The sequence below is a fragment of the Hemitrygon akajei genome, chromosome 1 (assembly GCF_048418815.1).
Source record: "Hemitrygon akajei chromosome 1, sHemAka1.3, whole genome shotgun sequence".
Taxonomy (NCBI): Eukaryota; Metazoa; Chordata; class Chondrichthyes; order Myliobatiformes; family Dasyatidae; genus Hemitrygon; species Hemitrygon akajei.
In genome coordinates, this window is record NC_133124.1 from 141038004 (window position 1) to 141061866 (window position 23863).

The window sequence follows — 23863 nt, forward strand, 5'->3', positions numbered from 1 at the left end:
ATGGGAAAAAAAGTGAGGTAGTGTTCATAGGATCAATGTCCATTCAGAAATTGAACAGCAGAGGGGAAAAAGCTGTTCCTGAACCATTGAGTGTGTGCCTTCAGGCTCCTGTACCACCTCCTGATGGCAGCAATGAGAACAGGTCATGACATGGGCCGTTAATGTTGGACGCTACCTTTCTGAGGCATCTCAGAAATAATGGTGACATATAAGCTACATTGATCAAACAGTCTATAGAGAGGAGCTGGAAGAGCTCGAGACCTGGTGCTTTTCCTCAATGTCAACAAGACAAAGGAGATAGCTATGGGCACCTTATCTATGAAAAAGAGATGCTGATATTGGAAAGGGTCCAGAGGAGGTTCACGAGAATGATTCCAGGAAGTGAAAAGATTAGCATATGAGGGGCGTTTGATGGCTCTGGGCCTATACTTATTCGAATGTTGAAGATTGAGGGAGGATCACATTGGAACCTATGAAATATTAAAAGGCCTAGATAGAATGGATGTGGAGAGTTTCCTGTAGTGGGTGACTCTAGAACCAGAGAGGAGAAGGAATTTCTTTTGCCAGAGGGCGGTAAATCTGTGGAATTCATTGCCACAGATGGCTGAGGAGGCTAAGTCATTGAGTATATTTAAAGCGGAGGTTGACAGCTTCTTGATTAGTCAGGGTGTCAAAGGTTACAGAGAGAAGGCAAGAGAATGGGGTTGAGGGGGATAATAAATCAACCAAGATGGAATAGCGGAGTAGACTCAATGGGCCACATGGCCTAATTCTGCTCCTGTGTCTTACGGGGAAACTCACACCCCTCTTTACGTTGGTAGCACAGCAGTGGAAACTGCAAGCAGTTTCAAATTCCTGGGAGTGCATATTTTGCACGCTCTTCAAGCAACAGAAAATCTGCAGATGCTGGAATTCCAAGCAACACGCAACGCGCACATGCACACACACACAACATGCTGGTGCAACTCAGCAGGCCAGGCAACATCTGTGGAAAAAGTACAGTCAATGTTTCGGGCTGGCTGACTGTGCTTTGCACTATTTTTCTTGGTTCCAGAACACATTCTACACAATCGGGAAAGCTTACCAGCGCCTCTGCTTTCTGAGGAGTTGAGGACAGCCGGACCCTGCGCTTCAATATGACCTTCTGCAGATGCACAGCAGAGAGCATTCGAGCATGCTGCATCATTGCATGGTACAGAAACTGCACTGAGGCAGACAAGAAGGCAGACGGGTATTCAAAACTTCCGAACGCATTACCAGCACCAGCCTATCCACAATCAAGGACGTACTGTATATACATAAAACTGCCCGAAAAAGGCCACCAATAACATGAAGGATCCCATTCTCCCTGCTAGCGGACTGTTTGTCCCACTTACATAACATCCATGAGAAGACCACCAGCCTCAAAAACAGGCTGATTAACACTGCACCCACTAACTCACCCCACCATCATTACTTTATAATTTCCTATCAGAATCACCTTATGTGCATACAGACACTCGTATCCTTAGTGTCACTTTATTTTGTTATGACCTCGGCCCCCTCCTTTGTGAGAATCGCAAGAGCCCTAGTCAAGGGGGGGGTCAATTGACCCAAGAGAGAGAGAGACGTGCTGAATAGACACAGGAAATGGGAGAGAGAGAGGGAGACGTGCGGAAGACCACGTTCTCCCAAGAAGCAGAATAAAGGCGACATTGACTAGTGTCTCATGGAGACCACGTGAAAAGCCCTCGGGCAAAGTGGGCTGGTTGAGAGAGAGATCGCATCACCTGCAACCTGATTGACACCTGCGATCCCGTGAAGAAGTATAAAGGAGGGTCTGAGGGGGGGACAACCCTCAGACGCACCAAGGAGACACCAAGGAAGCACGATACCGATTCCCGTGGGAGCGGGAAGGCATTTTGAAGGAAGCCACGTGCGTTAGATTCCAAATTTTGAATCTGTGGCTAGAACCAACAGAAGACCGCTTTTAACTAACAACGGGGAAGCCTGCTCCCCTGATTCCAAGGATTTGCTCTGTAAAGACAACGGGCAAGTGTTTATCCTTTCTCAACCATCTCTCTCTCTCCACAACGTGAAACCCCAGCGGTTCCCAAAAGGGAAAAGCCTGCAGACTTCTGAGTGACTCTTTATATTTCAATTGGACTCAGTATTACCCCCTAGACAACTATAGAGCTTATTTCTGATTGATTATTATTACACCGGTGTTTTAGATTGAGTTTTGACGATGTATATGATCTGAATGTTTTGTATTAACCATACGTTTGTGCCCCTTTTTGAATAAAACGTTTGAAAATAGTAGCATCCAACTCAGCTGATCCCGCTATCTTTGCTGGTAAGTTACCTGGTTACGAGGTTACGTAACAATTTACATATTATCAGTCTATATATGTGTAAGTTCTCTTATGTATTTATATTTATAATTGTGTTCTTTAATTTAGTGTGCTTTTATATGCTTCATCAGATCCAGCATAACAATTATTTCACTCTCCTTTACATTTGTGTACTGGAAATGACATTAAAAAATCTTGAATCTTGAATTCAAAAGTACTTAGCTAAGAGGATAAGGCACCCTCTTGTTGATAACCAACCCATATTACAAACATTTGCTCACTATATTTCATTTGTGGAAGAGTCTCAGGTTACCACACTGGCCTCATTAGCCATCTGAAAACCTACAAAACTGAAGTGAAAGTGAAAGCAAGTTACACACAATCCAGAAGAGAACTCAGACACCACCCCCTGAACCTTCAGCATCTTCACAATGCATTGAACTGAATATAGTACCATCCTACCATGGAAAAATTGTGCACTTTCTTCATTATCAGTCGAATTATTGAACATTCCAATAAAGTCACCATCACCACTGCACTGTGTGCTTTCTATAAAGCACAATAGTACCACCACATCAAAAGGCAAGAGCAGGAATAGGATGAAAACCTGTGGATTTCATTATCACTTCCCTGATGGAGGTATTTTGCTATTCCTTCACTGTAACTGTCACAAAAATGCCCTCTTAGTTACTAAGATAAAAAATGCAAATTAAATGGTGCTTTTGGCAGAGAGACCCTATTCCTTGAGAGATTTAAAATGATAATTTGGAAAATCTTCTGAGGCAACCCAGATTCAATTCCTGCTGCTGCCCGTATGTAGTTTGTACGTTCTCCCTGTGACCCCATGGGTTTCCTCAGGGTGCTCTGGTTTCTTCCCACAGTCCAAAGACGAACCAGTTATTAGGTTAGTAGGTTAATTGGTCACTGTGATTAGGCTAGGATTAAAATTGGGGGATTGTTGGCTCAAAGGGCCTATTCCGTGATGTATCTCAATAAAAATAAAGAAAACAATTATCTTGAGAAGACATGGTTCAATGGATGTTCTTGCTGTGATCTTGTAGATTTAATTTTTTTAAAATGATATGGCAGTAGGTGTTCTGGAGCAGATACTGCATGTGTAGGTTATTTTAAATCTACAAAGACCGGCCCAAATCTAATTTAAAGCACTTTGGTCCATTTCTATTCTGTGAAACATTTATGCTAATGTGATACTAACTCCAACAGAGTTAAATTAAGAAGGCAATTTGGTTGGGCTGGGTTTTATTCTACAAACTGATCTAACAGAATTGCTGAGATTCTTCAGAGAGATAAAGAGTGATTGGCAGGCATGCTCTGATGCTCAATGCCTTATTCCAGATCCCATGTTTTATGGAACAGTTGCAACTAAATAAATCATCTGAAAATCTTAGCATAGGTTTCTGGGCAACATAGTGCCACAGCTATCTCAGACCTCTAAGGCCTTTGTGCTGACTGAGTGGAGTTTGCACATTCTCTCTGTGACCACACAGGGTTCCCTCAGAGATCTACTTTCCTCCCATATTACAAACACAGGGGATGGTTGGTTAAATAATCTTGTAAATGATGTCTGGTGTGTAGATTTGTGACCAAATCTGGAGCAAAGCTGAAGAGAACAGGAGAATTAATTGGGATTATTGTAAAGGGAACATGCTCAAAAACATATACACCTAAATCAGGTGTCAAATTTGAAGTCACATGGTGCTCCAAGTTTACCCCAAAACAAAAATGTCCTTATACTTGAACTTTAAAAGAAAAGCAGCCAAACACAAGGTCACTATGTGAGCACATGCTCAGTAAGCAGTCCTTCTCCAAAAAAATGCAGAAACACAAAACAAACACACTATCAACATGGTTGCATTTTGAAATAAAATTTGGACAAAATGCCAATCGTACAATTTTCAATAATATAATATACTTGAATAATGGTACATACAAATATAAAACTAAAGCCAAGCTGGTCAAAAGTGAAATCTTTTCCCCACAAAAAAAAAATTAAAATCTAGAATACTTCTTTTTTCTACCAACACGACTGGATGTAGAGGCTACGGTAATTCTCATGACCCAAAATTGAGAGATTTTTTAATGAAGCATTTATAGAAATGGAACAAAGAAGGTCAAACAGAACTGATGCACAGATCTATCATGGTCCATGTTAACGTAATAGACACCTGAAGGATTTGGAAGAACATATTCAAGGAAAAGTGTAGATAAAAACTGGGATCATCACTGCATCAACTCATGTTGCCTATGCATATGCCATTCAGAATACCAATGCCTTATTAAATAAATGGTTCCACGGTATGTTAGTTTACCATGTAGTTCAAGGAAATCTTCACTTATGCTGAGATATCTGTTCACGAACAGACCATTAAACTCCATAACATTTGGCACTAGCTACTGTTGCCTAATTTGGTCTGGAATTGTCCCTCAGCACCTCTGATTACTTTATGGAAGAGGTACCTCAATATTCTGTGAAGGTCAATGTCATCTGATTTGCAAGTTGCTGACCTGGACATCAGCAGGGAAGATGATCTTCTGGTTCATCCATGGTTTCCTGTTTGTGAATGCCCACATTTTCCTCATTGGTATACACTTGTGTATGGTTGTGACATGCTCATTAGACTGGCAGCTGAGGCTATGCACATAGACCAATCTGATTCAAAGCAGTCACATTGAGAACATTCTCTCTCTTCTAAGGAGACATATGGAGTAATGTCTTTGAAGACTTTAATTTGTTTGCTTGCTGGAGCATGGTACTGACATGAGTCAGCTCAAGCTGCCTGAAAAACAAACAACATGTCACTTGCTTTCCTAGTTAAAATGGCATGCTGACAATTCACCCAATCACAACCAACGTGCACTAGAACATCTCCACTTAGAAACTGTTTTTGCATTGCACAGATTTTATTACTGCATTCAGCTCACTGAGAAATCTGTCTTTACATCATAAGAAAACTGCCTCTATACCATAAGAAATCTATCTTTATATCACAAAGGTATGAGCAACTGTGTTTATGATAGATAGATAGATAGATAGATAGATAGATAGATAGATAGATAGATAGATAGATAGATAGATAGATAGATAGATAGATAGATAGATAGATAGATACTTTATTCATCCCCATGGGGAAATTCAACTTTTTTTCCAATGTCCCATACACTTGTTGTAGCAAAACTAATTACATACAATACTTAACTCAGTAAAAAATATGATATGCATCTAAATCACTAACTCAAAAAACATTAATAATAACTTTTAAAAAGTTCTTAAGTCCTGGCGGTTGAATTGTAAAGCCTAATGGCATTGGAGTCTGAGGAGCATTGCATCGATAGTAACCTGTCGCTGAAACTGCTTCTCTGTCTCTGGATGGTGCTATGTAGAGGATGTTCAGAGTTTTCCATAATTGACCGTAGCCTACTCAGCGCCCTTCGCTCAGCTACCGATGTTAAACTCTCCAGTACTTTGCCCACGACAGAGCCCGCCTTCCTTACCAGCTTATTAAGACGTGAGGCGTCCCTCTTCTTAATGCTTCCTCCCCAACACGCCACCCCGAAGAAGAGGGCGCTCTCCACAACTGACCTATAGAACATCTTCAGCATCTCACTACAGACATTGAATGACGCCAACCTTCTAAGGAAGACCATGAGCATCAACAGTAACTACTGCTGTGTGGTGTCCATGCTATCGAGGCAAAGAGATCTGGGTCATCAGATTATCAACAGAAAGTTACAGTGAGATCTCCACCCATCTGGATGGTAGAGGGATGAAGATTGAGGATCTCAGAATGTTTGACTTCAAGAAATGTTGCAGGTAAGTTTATAAGTCTTGATATACTAAAATTACGAGGGGTATAGATACATTAAATGCAAGCAGGCCTTTTACAGTAAGGTTGGGTGATATTAGAATTAGAGGTCATGGGTTAAGGGTAAAAGTGAAACATAAGGGGGAACTTCTTCACTCAGAGGGTAATGGGAATGTGGAGTGAACTGTCTGTGGAGGTGCTGGATGAGGGTTCAATTTCAACATTTAAGAGAAGTTGGGTAAATACATGGATAGAGGGGCATGGAGGGCTATGGTCCAGGTGCAATTCAATGGAACTAGGCAGAATAATAAATAGTTTGCCACAGACAAGATGGCTGAAGATGTTTCTATGCTAAGATTCTAAAAAAGGATGAAAGCAATCGTTCAAGATCCCAAAGAATATAATTTATAACAACTATTTCAATAACTGTCAATTCAAGTCACAAGCATCTGCTTATCTTACAGGCATCTATGATAATCAAAAACAGATCATTTTCTTACACATTTATCAATGTAAACACAAATGCTGGCCTTTAATCTGGGAACGTCTAAACATGAAACATCTGTGGAGGGAGAAGCAGTTGAAAGACTCAGGTCGGCATCCTTTCATGAGAACCATGCAGAAAAGAAGAAAAATGCAAGGTCTGTGATGATGCAAAAGTAGGGAGCGAGATGAAATGACAACTTGGATTGATGGTGCAAGGCAAAAACAGATAAGTCAAAGAGATAGTATGCCACCCCTTGAGCTTTGAGCTTCATTAGGCACAATAAATGTGATAGCAGTCTGCAAATGGGGCAGAGATTGAAGTGACCATTGACTATATTAGGAAACTAATTGGAAGAAAATTTCTGTACAGTCACCAAATCTAACTTTGGATTTCACAGTGTAGGAGAGTGCATCATAGGTTGTGAGCACCACTGAATTAAGTACAAGAAAATAATACTATTATAATTAGTAGAGTGACATGGTGGTGTAGTAAGTGAGGGAAGACCTTACAGAAGTATTTCAAATTGTGAGAGGATTATAAAAGCTGGATGGTAACAGTACTTGTCGCAGGTTAGGGGAGCCCAAAACTTGGGAGATGCGGCCGGAGTCAGCAATAATTGTTCAATTGCCATCCCTGTCTGTAAGGAGTGTGTATGTTCTTCCTGTGATGGTGTAGGCTTCCTCTAAGTGTTACGGTTTACTTGGTTAGAGTTAGGGCAGGGGAGTTGTGGGTATGGTATGCTGGTGCCAGAAGTATGGTGACACTTATGTCAACACTCGGACTGTGTTGGTTGTTGATGCAACTGAAACATTTCACTGCATGTTTCAATACACATGTGACAAATAAAGGTAATCCATCTGATCTATTGTATATTTAGATGCTATGAGGAGAGAAGGAAAGGCAGGTATTTCATGGGGATGGTTAACTCATGAGTTGTGGTCAAACAAGGCTATGATAAAAAGGGGCAAGCTAGGAACCAGATCAATATCATTTATTCAGAGGAAGCAAAGTGAAAATAAATTAATGAAAAAAATTCAGCTCATTGGAGAGCAGTGCTGGTGGATGGGGTCTGGCTTTACCTTTTGAGAACACTTCAACAAGGATTCATTGGTAAGTAAGCTGGTAACATCAAATTAGGAGTTGTTATTGATAGTGAAGAAGATTATTGCAGATTACCGGGGGATCTTGAAGTGGATTTCAATACCAGTAAATGCGAGGTAATGCATTCTGGAAAGTCAAAGCAGCAGAGGACTTGCACTATGAATGGTTGGAACAAAGGAGTGCAATGGAGCAGAAAGACCTTGGATTACAAGTGCAATGTTTGTTGAAAGCAGCGTCACAGATAAAGGGAGTGGTTTAGAACACTCGGAGTACTGGGTATAGGAGTTAGGACATTATAATTCAGTGTAAGTGGTTGGTGAGCTCACACTTGTAGTTTTGGTCACCCTGTTATAGGAAAGCGTGATCAAACAGGAAAGAGTGCAGAAAAGATTCACAGAGATATTGCCAGGACTAGAGGGCCTGAGTTAAGTGCGAGATTTGCTGGGCTAAGCCTTTATTCTTCAGAACATAGAAGAGTGAAGGGGGACCTTATAGAAGTGTTGAAAATTGTGAGAGGATTATACAATACCAGGTGGATGTTAACAGACTTTTCCCCAGGTTAGGGGAGCCCAAAACTAGGAAGGTAAGAGGGGAAAGATTTAAAACTGACTTGAGGGGCAACTTCTTCCATACAGAGGATGGTGAGTTTATGGAACAAGCTGCCAGAGGAAGTGGTTGAGGCAGGTAACAATAGTATTATTAAAGAAGCTCTTGGATAGGAACGTGGAAGGGAGGGGTTTGGAGGATAAGCACCGCACAAAAGTAACTGAGATCAGCTAGGTGGGCACCGTGGTCAGTTGGCATGGAATCATTGGGCCGAAGGGCCCATATCTATGCTACACTGGTCTCTGACCTATGGCACTGATGAGTCATGGGTTCATTGTATCTGGATTGCCAGGTCAGCAGGGTAAGGAAGCCATCTTCTCTGGGGAGAGAAGTACTCCCACGCAATCCATTTCCAGTAGCTCTGCAGATGCTTCTCCTGGCCATCCAATACTTTGGCAGATGGAATGCCTGAGGGCAGGGCTTTGTCTACCGTCAAATCCATGTAGGGCTTCAGTTGACCACATGGTCAGGGAGACCCCGACCAATCCACTGGTGGCAGGCCTCCCATCGAGAGAATGAGCCTGGGAAACACTTGCCAAAAAAAAACGCCAGGCAAAGAGTTCTCTAGTTCTCTCCTGCTTCCTCAAAGGCCATGTCCAATTTCAGCTTCCTCGACTTTACATATTGTTCCTTTCTCTTGTTGACTAAATCCTGCAACCTAACTCTCACCTTTCACAAGAATATGTTGGTGCTGAATTCTGACCTGCAAAGAGTCATAAACAGTCATAGAATTCTGACCTACATAGAGTCATAGTTTCTCATGGACTAGATGGGCTGAAAGGCCTGTTTGTGTAAAAACGGGCCTTTTGGCGCATCTAGTCCATGCCAAACTATTACTCTTCCTAATCCCATTGACCTCCACTTGGATGACGGCCCTCCATACCCCTCCCATCCAGTGACTGCTAATTTTCATAATCCCATTGAACTACATAGCTCCCAGTTCATCCTGGCTGAGAGATTCTTAGTCTTCCAGCTCATGATACACACAGAGTACAAGGCCAAGTAAAACAAAACCTTTAATATTAGAAAGGGAAAGGTAAGTGGCAGGATGGTACTGATCTATAGTACTGCCTAACAACGATCAACAAAACTAGATAGAAACCTCTATAGTTTGCCTGACATTGAATGGTTCATTGGTCAGTTCCCTGAAAGTATCATCCTGGGAATCATCTTTGACCTCATTTTAAGAAGCTATTCTACCATGGACAAGGCATGTCTTCAGTCTAAGGGGAGTCCTCAGCAGCTTCCAAGGCCCAGAAGAATGTTATACATTCAGAATAATGCATTCCCTTCCACTGACTCTCCAGGAGTCAACCAGGCCTCATCACAGTCCATAAATTATAAAACATCTGCAGAATATAAGACCATAAGACATAGAAGCAGAATCAGGCCATTCATCCCATCGAGTCGGCTCCACCATTCCAACATTGCTGATTTATTATCCCTTTGAACCTCATTCTCCTGCTCTCTCTCCATAACTCTTGACACCCAAACTAATCAAGAACCTATCAATCTCCTCCACATTAAATATACCCAATAACTTTGCCTCCATAGCTGTCTGAGCTAATAAATTCCACAGATACATCACCCTCTGGCTCTAGGCTCCCTCACTATAGGAAACATCCTCTCCACATCCACTCTATCTAGGCCTTTCAATATCCAATAGGTTTCAATGGGAACCCCCCCCCATTCTTGTAAACTCCAGTGAGTACTGGCCCAGAGCCATCAAACACTTCTCATAGGTTAACCCGTTCACTCCTGGGATCATTCTCGTGAACCTTCTCTGGACCCTCTCCAAATCCAGCACATCCTTGTAACAAATCGATTGTAGCATACTTTGCAACAAATAGATGGCAGCAAAGCATCAAACCTTCTTCCCCATCACAAGCCACGTCTGCTAGAAATACTAAACGTCATCACTGAGAAATGTATTTCTCTGTCCTATGTGCTCACTCATTCATTATTCTGCAGCTGCCGTGTAATACTGTCAGACAATGGTGACTACAAGCACTGCGGGCTGGTGACACAGCATCCACAACGATGATTAGGGATGAGCAACTGTTGCTGAGCTCCCAGAAATACCCAACAAAAAAGATAACATAAAGAAAAACCCAAATCTCTGTGGTGACACATTTCTCTAAAACTATCAATCATTCTGCATGAATGATGAACGGCAGAATCAAACAAATCAACATGCCAAACACTCTATACACCTAACCAAGACCAAGACTTTGATAAACTTCTGTAGATGTGTAGTGGACAGTGTATTGACTGGCTGGCCCATGGCCTGGTATGGAAACTTTGAATGGAAAATCCTACAAAAGGTAGTGGATTCGGCCCAGTACGTCACGGGTAAAGCTTTCCTAACCACTGAGCACATCTACATGAAACGCTTTCGTAGGAAAGCAGCATCCATCATCAGAGATTCCCACCACCCAGGCCTTGCTCTTTTCTCACTGCTGCCATCAGGTAAAAGGTACAAGAGCCTTAGGACTCACACTACCAGGTTCAAGAACAGTTGCTACCTCACAACCATCAGGTTCTTGAACAAAAGGGGATAACTACACTCACTTGCCCACCTATTGAAACGCTCCCACAACCAATTATTTCACTATAAGGTTTCTTAATCCCTTCAGCTCATGTTCTCATTACTTATTGCTATTTATTTATGTTTGAATTTCCACAGCTTGTTGTCTTCTGCACTCTGGTTGATCTTTCATTGAATCTGTTATAGTTACCATTCTATCGATTTGCTGAGTATGTCCACAGGAAAATGAATCTCAAGATTGTGTATAGTGACATATGTGTACTTTGATAATAAAATTTACTTTGAACTTCGAACACAATTCGTTTGCTTTGCTTACTACCGAACTTCTGCACACCTTTGCCTACCATAATAAGTCTATGCAGAGCTTTTACAGTATCTTTTCCAAACTGAAGGTTAAAAAGATTAAAGATTACCTTTAATTGTTACATGTGCATCATGCATCAAACATAATGAAATGCATTACAGTCAGCCCTCCTTATCCGTGAGGGTTTGGTTCCGGGACCACTCGCGGTTACCAAAAAATTGCGGATGCTCAAGTCCCTTATTCAACCTGTTTCAATATGGTGGACCTTAAGACCCAGCGGAACCCCAGACCTCATTCAACCTGTCGTAGTGCGCTGGACATTAGGACCCAGCGGCGGAGCTCTGAATCCACAGTGTTTCTGTTCACAAAAATAATCACGATCACGATTGAAAATAAAGTGGAAATAATAAAGCAATCGGAAAGAGGTGAAAAGCCATCAGTCATTGGAAAAGCGTTAGGCTACAGTCGGTCAACGATTGGAACAATTTTAAAGGATAAAGTGAGAAAGGCCCTGCCCCGATGAAAGCTGCAATTAATACTAATCAACACAGTGGTTTAATTGTGTTAAACCAAACATCCTCTCCACATCCACCTATCTAGTCCTTTCAACATTCGGTAGGTTTCAATGAGATCCCCACACATTCCTCTATACTCCAGTGAGTACAGGCCCAAAGCTGCCAAACACTCCTCATATGTTAACCCCTTCATTCCTGGAATCATCCTCATGAACCTCCTCTGGACTCCCTCCAATGACAACACATCCTTTTTGAGATATGGAGCAAAAAATTGTTGACAATACTCCTAAGTACTTATAACTACTGTCTTATAAAGGCTCAGCATTATCTCCTTGATTTTATATTCTATTCCCCTTCAAATAAATGCCAACATTGCATTTGTCTTCTTTACCACAGACTCAACCTGTAAATTAACCTTCTGGTGTTTTGCACAAGAACTCCCAAGTCCATCTGCACCTCTTGTTTGAACCTTCTCCCCAGTTAGATAATAGTCCACACTATTGTTCTTTTACCAAAATGTATTATTCATACATTTCCCAACACGGTACTCCATCTGCCACTTTTTTGCCCTTTATTCCAATTTGTCGAAGTCCTGCTGCAATTGCATTGCTTCCTCAGTACTACCTACCCCTCCATCTATCTTGGTACCATCTGCACTCTTTACCACAAAACAATCACTTCCATTATCTAAATCATTAATAAGCAATGTGAAAAGCAGCCCCAATACTGACCCCTGAGGAACTCCACTAGTCACTGGCAGCCAACCAGAAAAGGCCACTTTTATTCCTACTCGCTGCCTTCTGTCTGTTAGGTATTCTTCTATACATGCCAGTATCTTTCCAGTAATGCCATTGGATTTTGTCTTGTTAAGCAGCTTCATGTGTGGCACCTTTTGAAACACCTTCTGAAAATCTAAGTAAATGACATCCACTACCTCTCTTCTGTCCACCTTGCCCTCGAAGAACTCTAACAGATTTGTCAGGCAAGATTTTCCTTTACAGAAACCATGCTTATTTTATCATTAGTCTCCAAGTACCTTAAAACCACTTTCCCAACCACTCGAAGTTAGGCTAACTGGCCTATAATTTCCTTTCTTTTGTCTTCCTCCCTTCTTAAAGAGTGGAGTGACATTTGCAATCTTCCAGACCTCTGGGACCATGCCAGAATCAATTGATTCCTGAAAGATCATGACCAATGCATCCATCATCTCTTCAGCGGCCTCTCTCAGGACTCTGGGATGTAGTCCATCTGGCCCAGGTGACTTATCCACTTTAAGACCTTTGAGTTTGCCTAGCACTTTTTTCTTTGTAATAGCAATAGCACTCACTCCTGCTCCCTGATACTCATGGACTCGCACACTGCTAGTGTCTTCCACAGTGAAGACAGATGCAAAGTACCCATTAAATTTATCTGCTAGTTCTTTGTCTCCTATTACTACCTCACCAGCATCATTTTCCAGTGGTACAAAATCAACTCTCACCTCCCTTTTACTCTATAACCGAAAAATCTTTTGGTATCCTGCTTTATATATTGGCTAGTCTGCCCTCATATTTCATCCTTTCTCTTCTTATATTTTTTTGGTTGCCTTCTATTGGATTTTCAAGGCTTCCCAATCATCCAACTTCCCACTCACTTTTGCAACTATATATACCCTTTCCTTGGCTTTTATGCAGTCCTTAACTTCCTTTGTCAGCCATGGTTGCCTACCCCTGCCATTTAAGAACTTCTTCCTCTGTGGGACATATCTATCCTGTGCCTGGTGAACTGTTCCCAGAACTTCAGCCATCATCCCTACCAGGATCCTCCTCCACCTGAGCAAGCTCCTCTCTCATGCCTCTGTAATTCCCTTTTTTCCACTGTGATACAGATACACGTGAATTATGCTTCTCCCTCTCAAACTGCAGTGTGAATTCCATCATATTATGATCGCTGTCTCTCCTATTGGTTCCTTTACCTTAAGCTCCCTAATAAGATCTAGGTTATTACACAACACCCAATCTAAAATAGCCCTTTCCCTGAGAAAGCCCAAGCACAAGCTACTCTAAAAAGCCATCTCATAGGCATACAACAAATTCCATCTCTTGCAATCCAACACCAACCTTGCATATTGAAGTCCCCCATTACAATAGTGTCATTAGCCTTATTACATGTCTTTCCCAGCTCCCTTTGCAATCTCAACCCCACATCTTGGCTACTATTTGGGGGCCTATATATGATTCCCATAATGGCTATTTTATACTTACAATTTAACTCCCACAAAGATTCAACATTTCTGAGTGTCACCTCCTTCTAAAGATGCAATTCTATCTCTTACCAACAGAGCCACACCACTGCCTATGCCTTCCTGCCTGTCCTTTCAATACCCTTTGATGTTAAACTCCCAACTATAACCTTTCAGCCACAACTCAGTGATGCCCATAACATCATACTGACCAATCTCCAATCATGTCACGAGTTCATCCACCTTATTCTGAATGCTACACGCATTTAAATACACCACCTTCAGTCCTGTATTTTTCACCCTTTTGAATTTTGCCTCTGTGGTATAATTTAACACTTTGCTCTGTCTGCATTTGTATCCAAATCATTGGCTTGTCCTTCCTTACATTCATCTTACACCTATCATCTACTTGTAATCCTGCTGGCTCATCCTCAGCTCTATCACCTTCACTCCCATCCCTCTGCCATATTAGTTTGAACCACTCCCAACCCACCCTTTTGTACAGGTCCCACCCGCCCCAGAAGAGGTCCTAATTATCCAGAAATCTGACTCTTTGTCCCCTGCTCCAATTCTTCAGCCACACATTTATCTACCACCTCATTCTATTCCTACCTTCACTGGCACATGGCACAGGCAGTAATCCCGAGAATACTACCTTTGAGGTTCTACTTCTCAGCTTCCTTCCTAACTCACTGTATTCTTTTTTTCAGGACCTCCTTACTTATTCTTCCTTTGTCGTTGGTACCAAAATGTACCACGACTTCTGGCTGCTCACCCTCCCTTTTCAAGATATCGTGGACGCTTCCAGAAACATCTCAGACCCTGGCACCTGGGAAGAAAACTGCCATCTGTGTTTCCTTTTAGCGTCCACAGAATCGCCTATCTATCCCCCTGACTATAGTGTCCCCAATAACTGCTGCCGTTCTCTTCAGTTCTCTACCCTTCCGAGACACAGGGCCAGACTCAGTGCAGAGGCACGGCTGCTGTTGCTTCACACCAACAGTACTCAAAATGGATGATGAGGGGGACTGCCACAGGGGTGCTCTCCACTGACATTCCGGCTTCCTGATCGGTGGTCACCGGTGCTGTACAACGATTGCACTAACTGCAGTGCTACCATACCACTCACTGCTGGCATTTGTGCACTTGCTGTGAAACAGATGAAGGACGTCCTTGAAAGACATCTAAATGCAGCACTGGCCCAGATTGCCTCGTGCCATGGTGAGTGAAGTGGTCTGGTCTAATGGGCTGAAGGGCAAAAGTATTGGTACATTGACAGAAAAGAACAAAAATGGCATCCTCTATGACCACAGGCTCAGTGGTGGCCAAGCACACAATCAAGAGCAACATCTCCTACACTGCAATCTTTGGATTTCTGCCCTGAAACTCACATGCCTCATTTCCTCTCTTTTCTCCTTTGACACTTCTTAAAAGCTACTGCTTCGAACAAAATTCTGAATATCTGCCCCAATGCTTTCATGTGATATAGTATCATATTCTGTTGGATATACTCTTGCAAGGTACCCTGCAATCTTTTGCTAAGTTATGCATGAAAGTGTCATTGTGATTGAAGTAAAAGACCCAAAGGTACACCTTTTCTTTACACTTCAACCATCCGGCTCCTGAACCAGAGTGGAAAACTTCACTCACCTCAACTCTGAACTGACTCCAAACCTATCGCCTTCACTTTCACGGACCCTACAACTCATATTCTCAGTATTATTTATGTATGGATTTATTTATGATTGTTTGTTTATTTTGTCTCCTTTTGGATATTAATTGTTTGTCAGTTTGTGTGTAGTTTTTCAATGATTCCATTTTATGCTTTTGTTCCACTGTGAATGCCTGCAAAAAACAGTTTCCAGTTTATCACACTTTATCACTACTTTGTCATTTCCTGTCAGTCACTTCACGTGCAGGCATTCGTGTACCTAGTATTACTTTGCAGCCAAACAATCTAAGTATATAAGCTATCTTATGTATTTATATTTAACGTAACACACACAAAATACAGAAGGAATTCAGCAGACCAGGCAGTATCAATGGATGTGATTAAACAATTGACGTTTTGAGCCAAGAGTTTCTTCAAATCAAATCAACTCAAAGTGCATTTATTATAAAGAATGTATAAATTATACACCTTGAGATTTGCTTACAGGTAGCCACAAAGAAAGAAACCTGAAGAATCCAATTTAAAAAAAGAAAGAACATATCACTGTGCAGAGAAAGGAAAACAAAAGACACATCATGTCAACAATGGGAGCAAATGGCAGCACTCTAAACCAGACTGAGTCCTTAGATCTGCTCTCTGGAGCAGCCGGGGTAGTAGGCCCAAGCCTTGATCTCAGTTCATCATATTAGCGGGCAAAAACGCCACAACACTCACAGAGATGACAGCCACCAGAGAGAAGAATGAACATTGCGGGAGAACGAGCGAAGTCAGCCCAACTCACGCTTCCACACTCAGGTTTTCCAATCTGTCTGGGACAGCCTTTAAACTGTCCAAGCACTGAGTAGTGCCTTGCTCTAGAACCTGGGCCCCAGCACAGCGGCACACCCAGACCACACAGTCCCAGGCTGTTCTCAATCTCACCAGATAGGCTTGGTGCTTTGAGCAATCCAACCTCGCACCCGGGTTGGGTGGATGAGCATTGAAACTCTTCTTAAGGGTACACCTTTTTAATATGCTTTTTTAATATCACTATGTACTTTATGTGTTTTTTTGTGCTGCATCAGATCTGGAGATAACAATTATTCCTTTACACTTGCGTACTGAAAATGACATTAAATCTTGAACCTTGAAAATGAATCTCTGGATATATATAGTAACATATACGTACTTCGATAATAAATTTACTTTAAACTTTGAACACTGACACTATTTCCAAAAACAAGACAATCACATCGCTTTCCTGAATTTCTGCCTGATGATTAGACCACAAAAATTAAAAGGTCTTTTATTTCTAAACTACAAATAAGATCTGAAGGGTGGCCTAAAGGTATTTATAACACATCACAATTTGCTCCATTTAATTTTATGTCACTACCCCTTTAACAAGAACCATCAATTTCTCTATGTTATAATTTAGAAACAAAAACACACGCTGACAGCAACTGCAATCACAAAGTCACTGAAGGACTTCCGGAATGCATGTCATGGCAAATTAAGGCTCTTGTACTTCCTTTTTGCCAGCTTCCTGCTGCTAAGGCAAATATATTTAGAAATACGCAACAGGAACTGCAGCTTCTTCTTAATAAGAGGTTGATGAACAAGCCGCACAGCTTCCTTTAACAGACACTCGCCAGTACCAACGGCAATTGTGAAATTAATGGTTTTTAAATCCCAACGCTATGAATAGAGAAGCAGCTGAAAGTCTACAAGAGCCCAATTACAGGGTCAAAAATTTGAATCATTTGTGTTTCATCAGCAGTGTTGAGAAGAGCACAACATTTAATTGAAATCATTAGATTGGAACTTGAGCAAGTAAACTGAGCACATTAGTTTGAAAACAAAGCCCAGTAAACAAATTGAATATTCCATCTCAGCTTCTGTGATAAATCCTTAATACATCTGGCTGTAAAACACGCATCAGACTTTGTTCTGAAATATTCTAGTCAGGTGCCTTATCTTTTGTAGAATAAGATTTCCATTAACCTTTACGTGAAGAACCACTTCATCACATCACAGTAGAATGGAGAGCTCTACTGTAGATTTAAGCCAACGACTTCTTCTTCAGAGCCACCCAACCCTCAGAAGGAAAAGTTGCTTCTTTTCTACTAATTCTTTCAGTCATCTTAACACCTCAATTAATTAGACACAATGTGTTGGAGGAGCCCAGTAGGTCAGGTAGCATCTATGGATGGAAATAAACTGTCGACACTTCAGGCCAGGACTTTTCATCAGGACTGGAAAGGAAGGGGGAAAAAGTCAGAAATCCCCCTTCCTTTCCAGTTCTGATGAAACATCCTGTCTCGAAGCATCAACAGTTTATCCCCATCCATAGATGCTGCCTGACTTGCTAGGCTCCTCCAGCACATTGTGTGTGTTACTCAAGATTTCCAGCATCTACAGTACCTCTTGTGTCTCTGAGTTAAATGGTCACTTAATCATCCATCTGCAAAAAAAAACATAAATCTAATATTCACAACTTACCCTCATTATTTAATCCCTTAGATCCACTGCAATCCCTCTCAGAACACACACACACCCTGCTTTCGGTGCATGCCAAAAGCCAGCTTTTGATAGCTCTAAATGTCTATTACATAACTTCCAGTTCCACATACAGTCCACAATTCAGTTTCTGAATCAATCCACAAAATTTATTTGTTTTGAACCTCCAAAATGTCTCTGTTCCTCCATATTTTGTAATGTCAGTTTCTAAACCTTTCCTCCAATGAATGACAATTTTAAATGCATTTTCTACCATCTAACAGTGCAGTGGCAGCGCATTGCAATTCATAATAGAGGGAAAAAAAACTATGAATTACAATAAAATAGTATTATATTAAATTGTTAAATTAAATTAGTGCAAAACTAGGAATAAAACAGTAGTGAGGTAGTGTTCATAGGTTCAATATCCATTTCAGTAATCAGATGGCCGAGGGGAAGAAGCTGTTCCTGAATCATTGAGTGTGTGTCTTGAGGCTTCAATATCTCCTTCTTGAGGGTAGCAATGAGAACAAGTCATGACCGGATGGTGAGGGATCCTTAATGATGGAACACTGTCTTTTTGAGGCATCGCTCCTTGAAGATGTCCTGCATACTATGGAGGCTAGTGTCCATGATGGAGCTGACTAATTTTATAACTCTCTGCAGCTTGGAAACATTAATATATTTTGTTTCACCATTCTTACTTAGATTTGTAAATACAACAAAGGTGTTAGTACAAACCCCAAGGAGCACAGCCATTCATCTCTCCCAGGTCAATGGGATGACTTTAAATCTAAGTTTTCAGATTTTTATTAGCAACCTCTTCTTGTAAAATTACTAAATGGTTTGTGCTAGTCCACAAATATTACCCGCAATTTATTTATATAGAGTAGAAAAAAAAACTTCTCACACTAGACAATGATAGAATCCCTTCTCTCCCTTTAAGAAAAGGGATGACTTTAGCAATTTGTCATTTCAAGATGACAACATGTGAATTATTTTTTGTTTCTTTTTGCATCCTCAACCTATGAAGTCTAACACTCAGCATGTATTCAAATAAGTCTACCATTTCCTAACCTTGAAATACCTCCCCCATATCCAACGTCACAGATCTCACATTACTCCTACTCACCATTTTCCATTGATATAAAAATATACAAACTACACTAACATTATATTACAAGCTCATTCTTGTAGTTTTCTTTTTAAAGCAGCTCCCATTTCTGCTATGAGTCATACTTTCTAACTTCTTTCAGGTTCTTACCAAAGGCTTCTCAAACTCTATTTCTGAAGATGTTGCAGACAAAGGGCTGACAGGACTCAGTGATGGTGAACTCTCCACACTGGAAATATAGTCTGGATCAGGAACATAGAGATTCTGCAGAAGAGAGGGCAAAAAAAAATCACTCAACAACTAATTATAAACCACTGTAGGATCTGTGCTATTCCTAATTTTTTCCGAAGTACTCTATTAAACGGCTGATTTAAAATCAATAAAGAAAGTATACAGAAGACAAAAGATAGACTTTATCTTCTACTTCATCATTTTAACATAATGCAGCAGCTTCGTAACTGCAGCAATGGCATTTGGCAGGAATGTACAACTGAACTTGGAGGAAGAGAGAAAGGAAGATAAAAACAAGAATTGCTGTTCCACATCAGTGTTTGGAATGCACTGGCGGACGTGTGATTTACGGACATCAAGAGCAAGCACAAATCATAGACTTGACACTGCACAATCACTTTCAGTATCAGAATCAGGTTTAATATCACCGCCATACATTGTGAAATCTGTTAACTTTGTGCCAGCACTACAACGCAATACATGATAGATATAGAAAAAATGAATTACAGTAAATATATATAAGTTAAATTAAAAATAGAGCAAAAGCAGAAATAATAAGAAAAAGTGAGGTAGTGTTTATGGGTTCAATGTCCGTTTAGAATGGCAGAAGCTGTTCCTGAATTGTTGAGTGTGTGCCTCCAGGCTTCTGTATCTCCTTCCTGATGGTAGCAATGAGAACAAGGTTTGCCCTGGGTGGTGGGGGTCCTTAATGATAGATGCAAACACGAGGAAATCTGCAGATGCTGGAAATTCAAACAACACACACACAATGCTGGTGGAACACAGCAGGCCAGGCAGCATCTATAGGGAGAAGCACTGTCGACGTTTTGGGCCAAGACCCTTCATCAGGACTAACTGAAAGGAAAGATAGTAAGAGATTTGAAAGTAGGAGGGGGAGGGAAAAATGCAAAATGAAAGGAGAAGACCGGAGGGGGTGTGGTGAAGCTGAGAGCCAGAAAGGTGATTGGCAAAAGGGATACAGAGCTAGAGAAGGGAAAGGATCATGGGACAGGAGGCCTAGGGAGAAAGAAAGGGGGAGGGGAGCACCAGAGGGAGATGGAGAACAGGCAGAGTGATGGGCAGAGAGAGAGAAAGAAAAAAAAGGAGGGGGGAAAAAAAACTAAATATATCAGGGATGGGATAAGAAGGGGAGGAGGGGCATTAACAGAAGTTAGAGAAGTCAATGTTCATGCCATCAGGTTGGAGGCTACCCAGCCGGTATTTAAGGTGTTGTTCCTCCAACCTGAGTGTGGCTTCATCTTGACAGTAGAGGAGGCCATGGATAGACATATCAGAATGGGAATGGGACGTGGAATTAAAATGTGTGTCCACTGGGAGATCCCGCTTTCTCTGGCGGACAGAGCGTAGGTGTTCAGCGAAATGGTCTCCCAGTCTGCGTCGGGTCTCACCAATATATAAAAGGCCACACTGGGAGCACCGGACGCAGTATACCACACCAGCCGACTCACAGGTGAAGTGTCGCCTCACCTGAAAGGACTGTCTAGGGTCCTGAATGGTGGTGAGGAAGGAAGTGTAAGGGCAGGTGTAGCACTTGTTCCGCTTAATGATAGATGTTGCCTTTCTGAGGCACCACGCCTTGAAGATGTCTTGGATACTACGGAGGCTAGTACCCATAATGTTTATAACTCACTGCAGTTTATTTTGATCCTGTGCAGTCGCCTCCTCCCCCCATACTAGACAGTGATGCAGCCTGTCAGAATGCTCTCCACTGTACATTTGTAGAAGTTTTCAAGTGTTTTAGGTGACAAATCAAATCTGCTCAAACTCCTAACACTACTGAGTTTCGTGAATGAAGAAACAGAAAATGGTTGAAATACTCAGCAAGCCAAGCAGCAACTGTAAAAAAGGAAAACAGATTTGAAAATACAAACTACTAGAGGAATTCATCAAGTAAATGGTGCAGCTCTGTAGCGTAGCTGTTGCACAACACTTTTACAGCATCATGAGTGACCTGGGTTCTATTCCCACTACTGTCTGTAAGGAGTGTATATATTCTCCCTGTGACCATGTAGGTTTCCTCTGGATGCCCGGGTTTCCTCCCACAGTCCAAAAATGCACATTTTGTAGGTTAATTGGTAACATGGGTATAATTGAGCGGCATAAGCTCATTGGGCTGGATGGGCCGGTTACCATGTTGTGTCTATAAATTATACAAAATAAATGAACAGTTGACGTTTTGGGTCAAACACTTCATCTGGACTGACAAATTCTGTCCAAGTGAAAGGTTTTGATCCAAAATGTCTACAGTTAATTTCTCTCTACAGATGCTACATGATCTAAGCTCTTCTGTAAATTCTTTTTAGATTCCAACATCTGTGTGGAACGAGCTTCCAGTAGAAGTGGTAGAGGCAGGTTCGGTATTGTCATTTAAAGTAAAATTGGATAGGTATATGGACAGGAAAGGAATGAAGGGTTATGGGCTGAGTGCACGTCAGTGGGACTAGGTGAGAGTAAGCGTTCGGCACGGACTAGAAGGGCCGAGAAGTCCTCTTCCCGATGCTGCCATCAGGTAGAGGGTACAAGATCCACGAGGTTCAGGAACAGTTACTACCCCTCAGCTATCAGGCTCTTGAATAAAAGGGGATAATAGCATTCACTTGCCCCTCCATTGTTCCTACAACCAATGACTTCACTTTATGTACTCTTTATCTCATGTTCTTGTTATTTACTGCTATTTATTTATATTTGCATTTGCACAGTTTGTTCTCTTCTACACTCTGGTTGATGTCATTGATCCTGTCCAGTATCCCTACAAGAAGATGAGCCTCAGAGTTGTATATGGTGACAAATATGTACTTTGATCTAATTAAACAACACTAAATTTTGTCTGCTGTTTGGATGCATTTGACTGAAGTACAAAGCAGAGTGTGAGGAACAATCATGTTAACCAGTTAACAGTTCCTTCTTCATCCTACTCATTGTCCTCGGGTTCTCTACATGGTAAGTGTGTGTGAGAATTATGTAAATCTTAAGATAATCAAAGGTAACAGCACATAACTATTTATAGATATATTTATTAACATATAATGTATATAGTCTGTAAAATATAAACAGCTCTTTCATGATAGTACAAGAGAGCTCGTTACCTGGCCTGGAACCACAGCTCTGGAAAATAATTTATTCAGCTGCACAAGCTCATTAGGCGTAGTGTCAAACTTGAGAGCGATGCTATTCAACGAGTCCCTTGATTCAACCTGTCAAAGAAACCAATCTGCAAGGTCAGAAGATCAGTAGTTATTTAAAGAATCACAGAAAGCCAACGATACAGAGACAGGTCATTTGGCCTACTGCATTCATGCAAACTCCTATCCAGCCAAATCTCACCACTCAATATTCAGTATTTATTACACATTCTCAGGCTGGAGATATCAAGGAAAGAGGAAGCTGGTGACCTAACACAGACCTTGAAGATAATTAAGGAGATTGATGGTGTAGGTTTTCACTCGTTGGGAAATCAGAACCTGAAGCCATAGGAATAAACTTGCTTTACTAAAGGCGCTGTGAAGGAAGCTTTCCAGTTTTGATTTTTGGAAGGAGCAATGATTCAGCAGCACCTGCAGCAGAACGAGTGAAGATCAGTAAAGCACTGAAGATTCTGAGAAGGCTTGAGGTGACGTCAGAAGTTGTTCCTTTTGACTGGCAATTATGGAACAAGGGGAAATAGTCGCAGGGTGAAGGATTGGACAGGTTGTGAATCTGAAATGGTCAGTCTCACAGAGCTGCGGTTCAGCAGTTGCTCACCTTTTGATGCTGAGAATGGTAATTTTATGAACACTAAGAGACTTCAAGAGTGTGGGGGTAAGAAAGTGGAGTTCAGGCCAAGGATCTTGCTAAATGGAGGAACAGGCTTAGGAGTTCACGCAATCTACTCCAGCACAAATACACATCACACTGGTTCATATCAGTGAACAGTACTACCAAAATAAAGGGGAGATTTACAAGTGAAATACAAGGTACAACCTGAAAGGTGAGAAATAGAAGGAGGTATGGCAGTGGAAGAAATGGGTTGCAGAGGAGTAAAGTGAACAATGAAAGTTGTAAAACTTTGGTCCTATTGCTTGTTGTGGTTTATGAGCCAACTTCACAGGAAAATTTGATGATTTGGTATAAATTTTAGTTGCTCTCAGTGTTCAACAGACCCAAGGACAAGGGTAGGAAGTCAAATCAAGGACATTAATATGGTTAAGCAAAAAGCAAAAAATGCAAACAACTGATAACACTGTTTACAACAGACAAGAACGCCCTGGTCTTGGTCACACTGTTTGCAAACTGCTCAATATGACCTGGTCAAATTGTGAGATCTTATAATGCCACATCAAAAGTTTAGGCCAGTAAGTAAGTGAGGAAGATTTCCAAAAAAATACAAGCACCCAGATCACAAAGGCACTAAACTGATTCTTTGATGACT

At 41.4% G+C, this 23863-nt stretch overlaps 1 protein-coding gene across 7 annotated transcripts in view; it reads right to left on the bottom strand.

The window, feature by feature from the left end:
- Positions 1 to 23863, bottom strand: part of LOC140731158 (oxidation resistance protein 1-like) — a 520392-nt gene that overhangs the window by 180828 nt on the left and 315701 nt on the right. For all 7 annotated transcript variants that reach the window (XM_073052584.1, XM_073052590.1, XM_073052557.1 and 4 more), the window contains 2 exons: positions 22542 to 22649; positions 19354 to 19467 (listed from right to left, as the gene is read on the bottom strand). In XM_073052584.1, coding sequence (XP_072908685.1) covers positions 19354 to 19467; positions 22542 to 22649 — 222 coding nt within the window. The remainder of the gene's footprint in view (positions 1 to 19353; positions 19468 to 22541; positions 22650 to 23863) is intronic.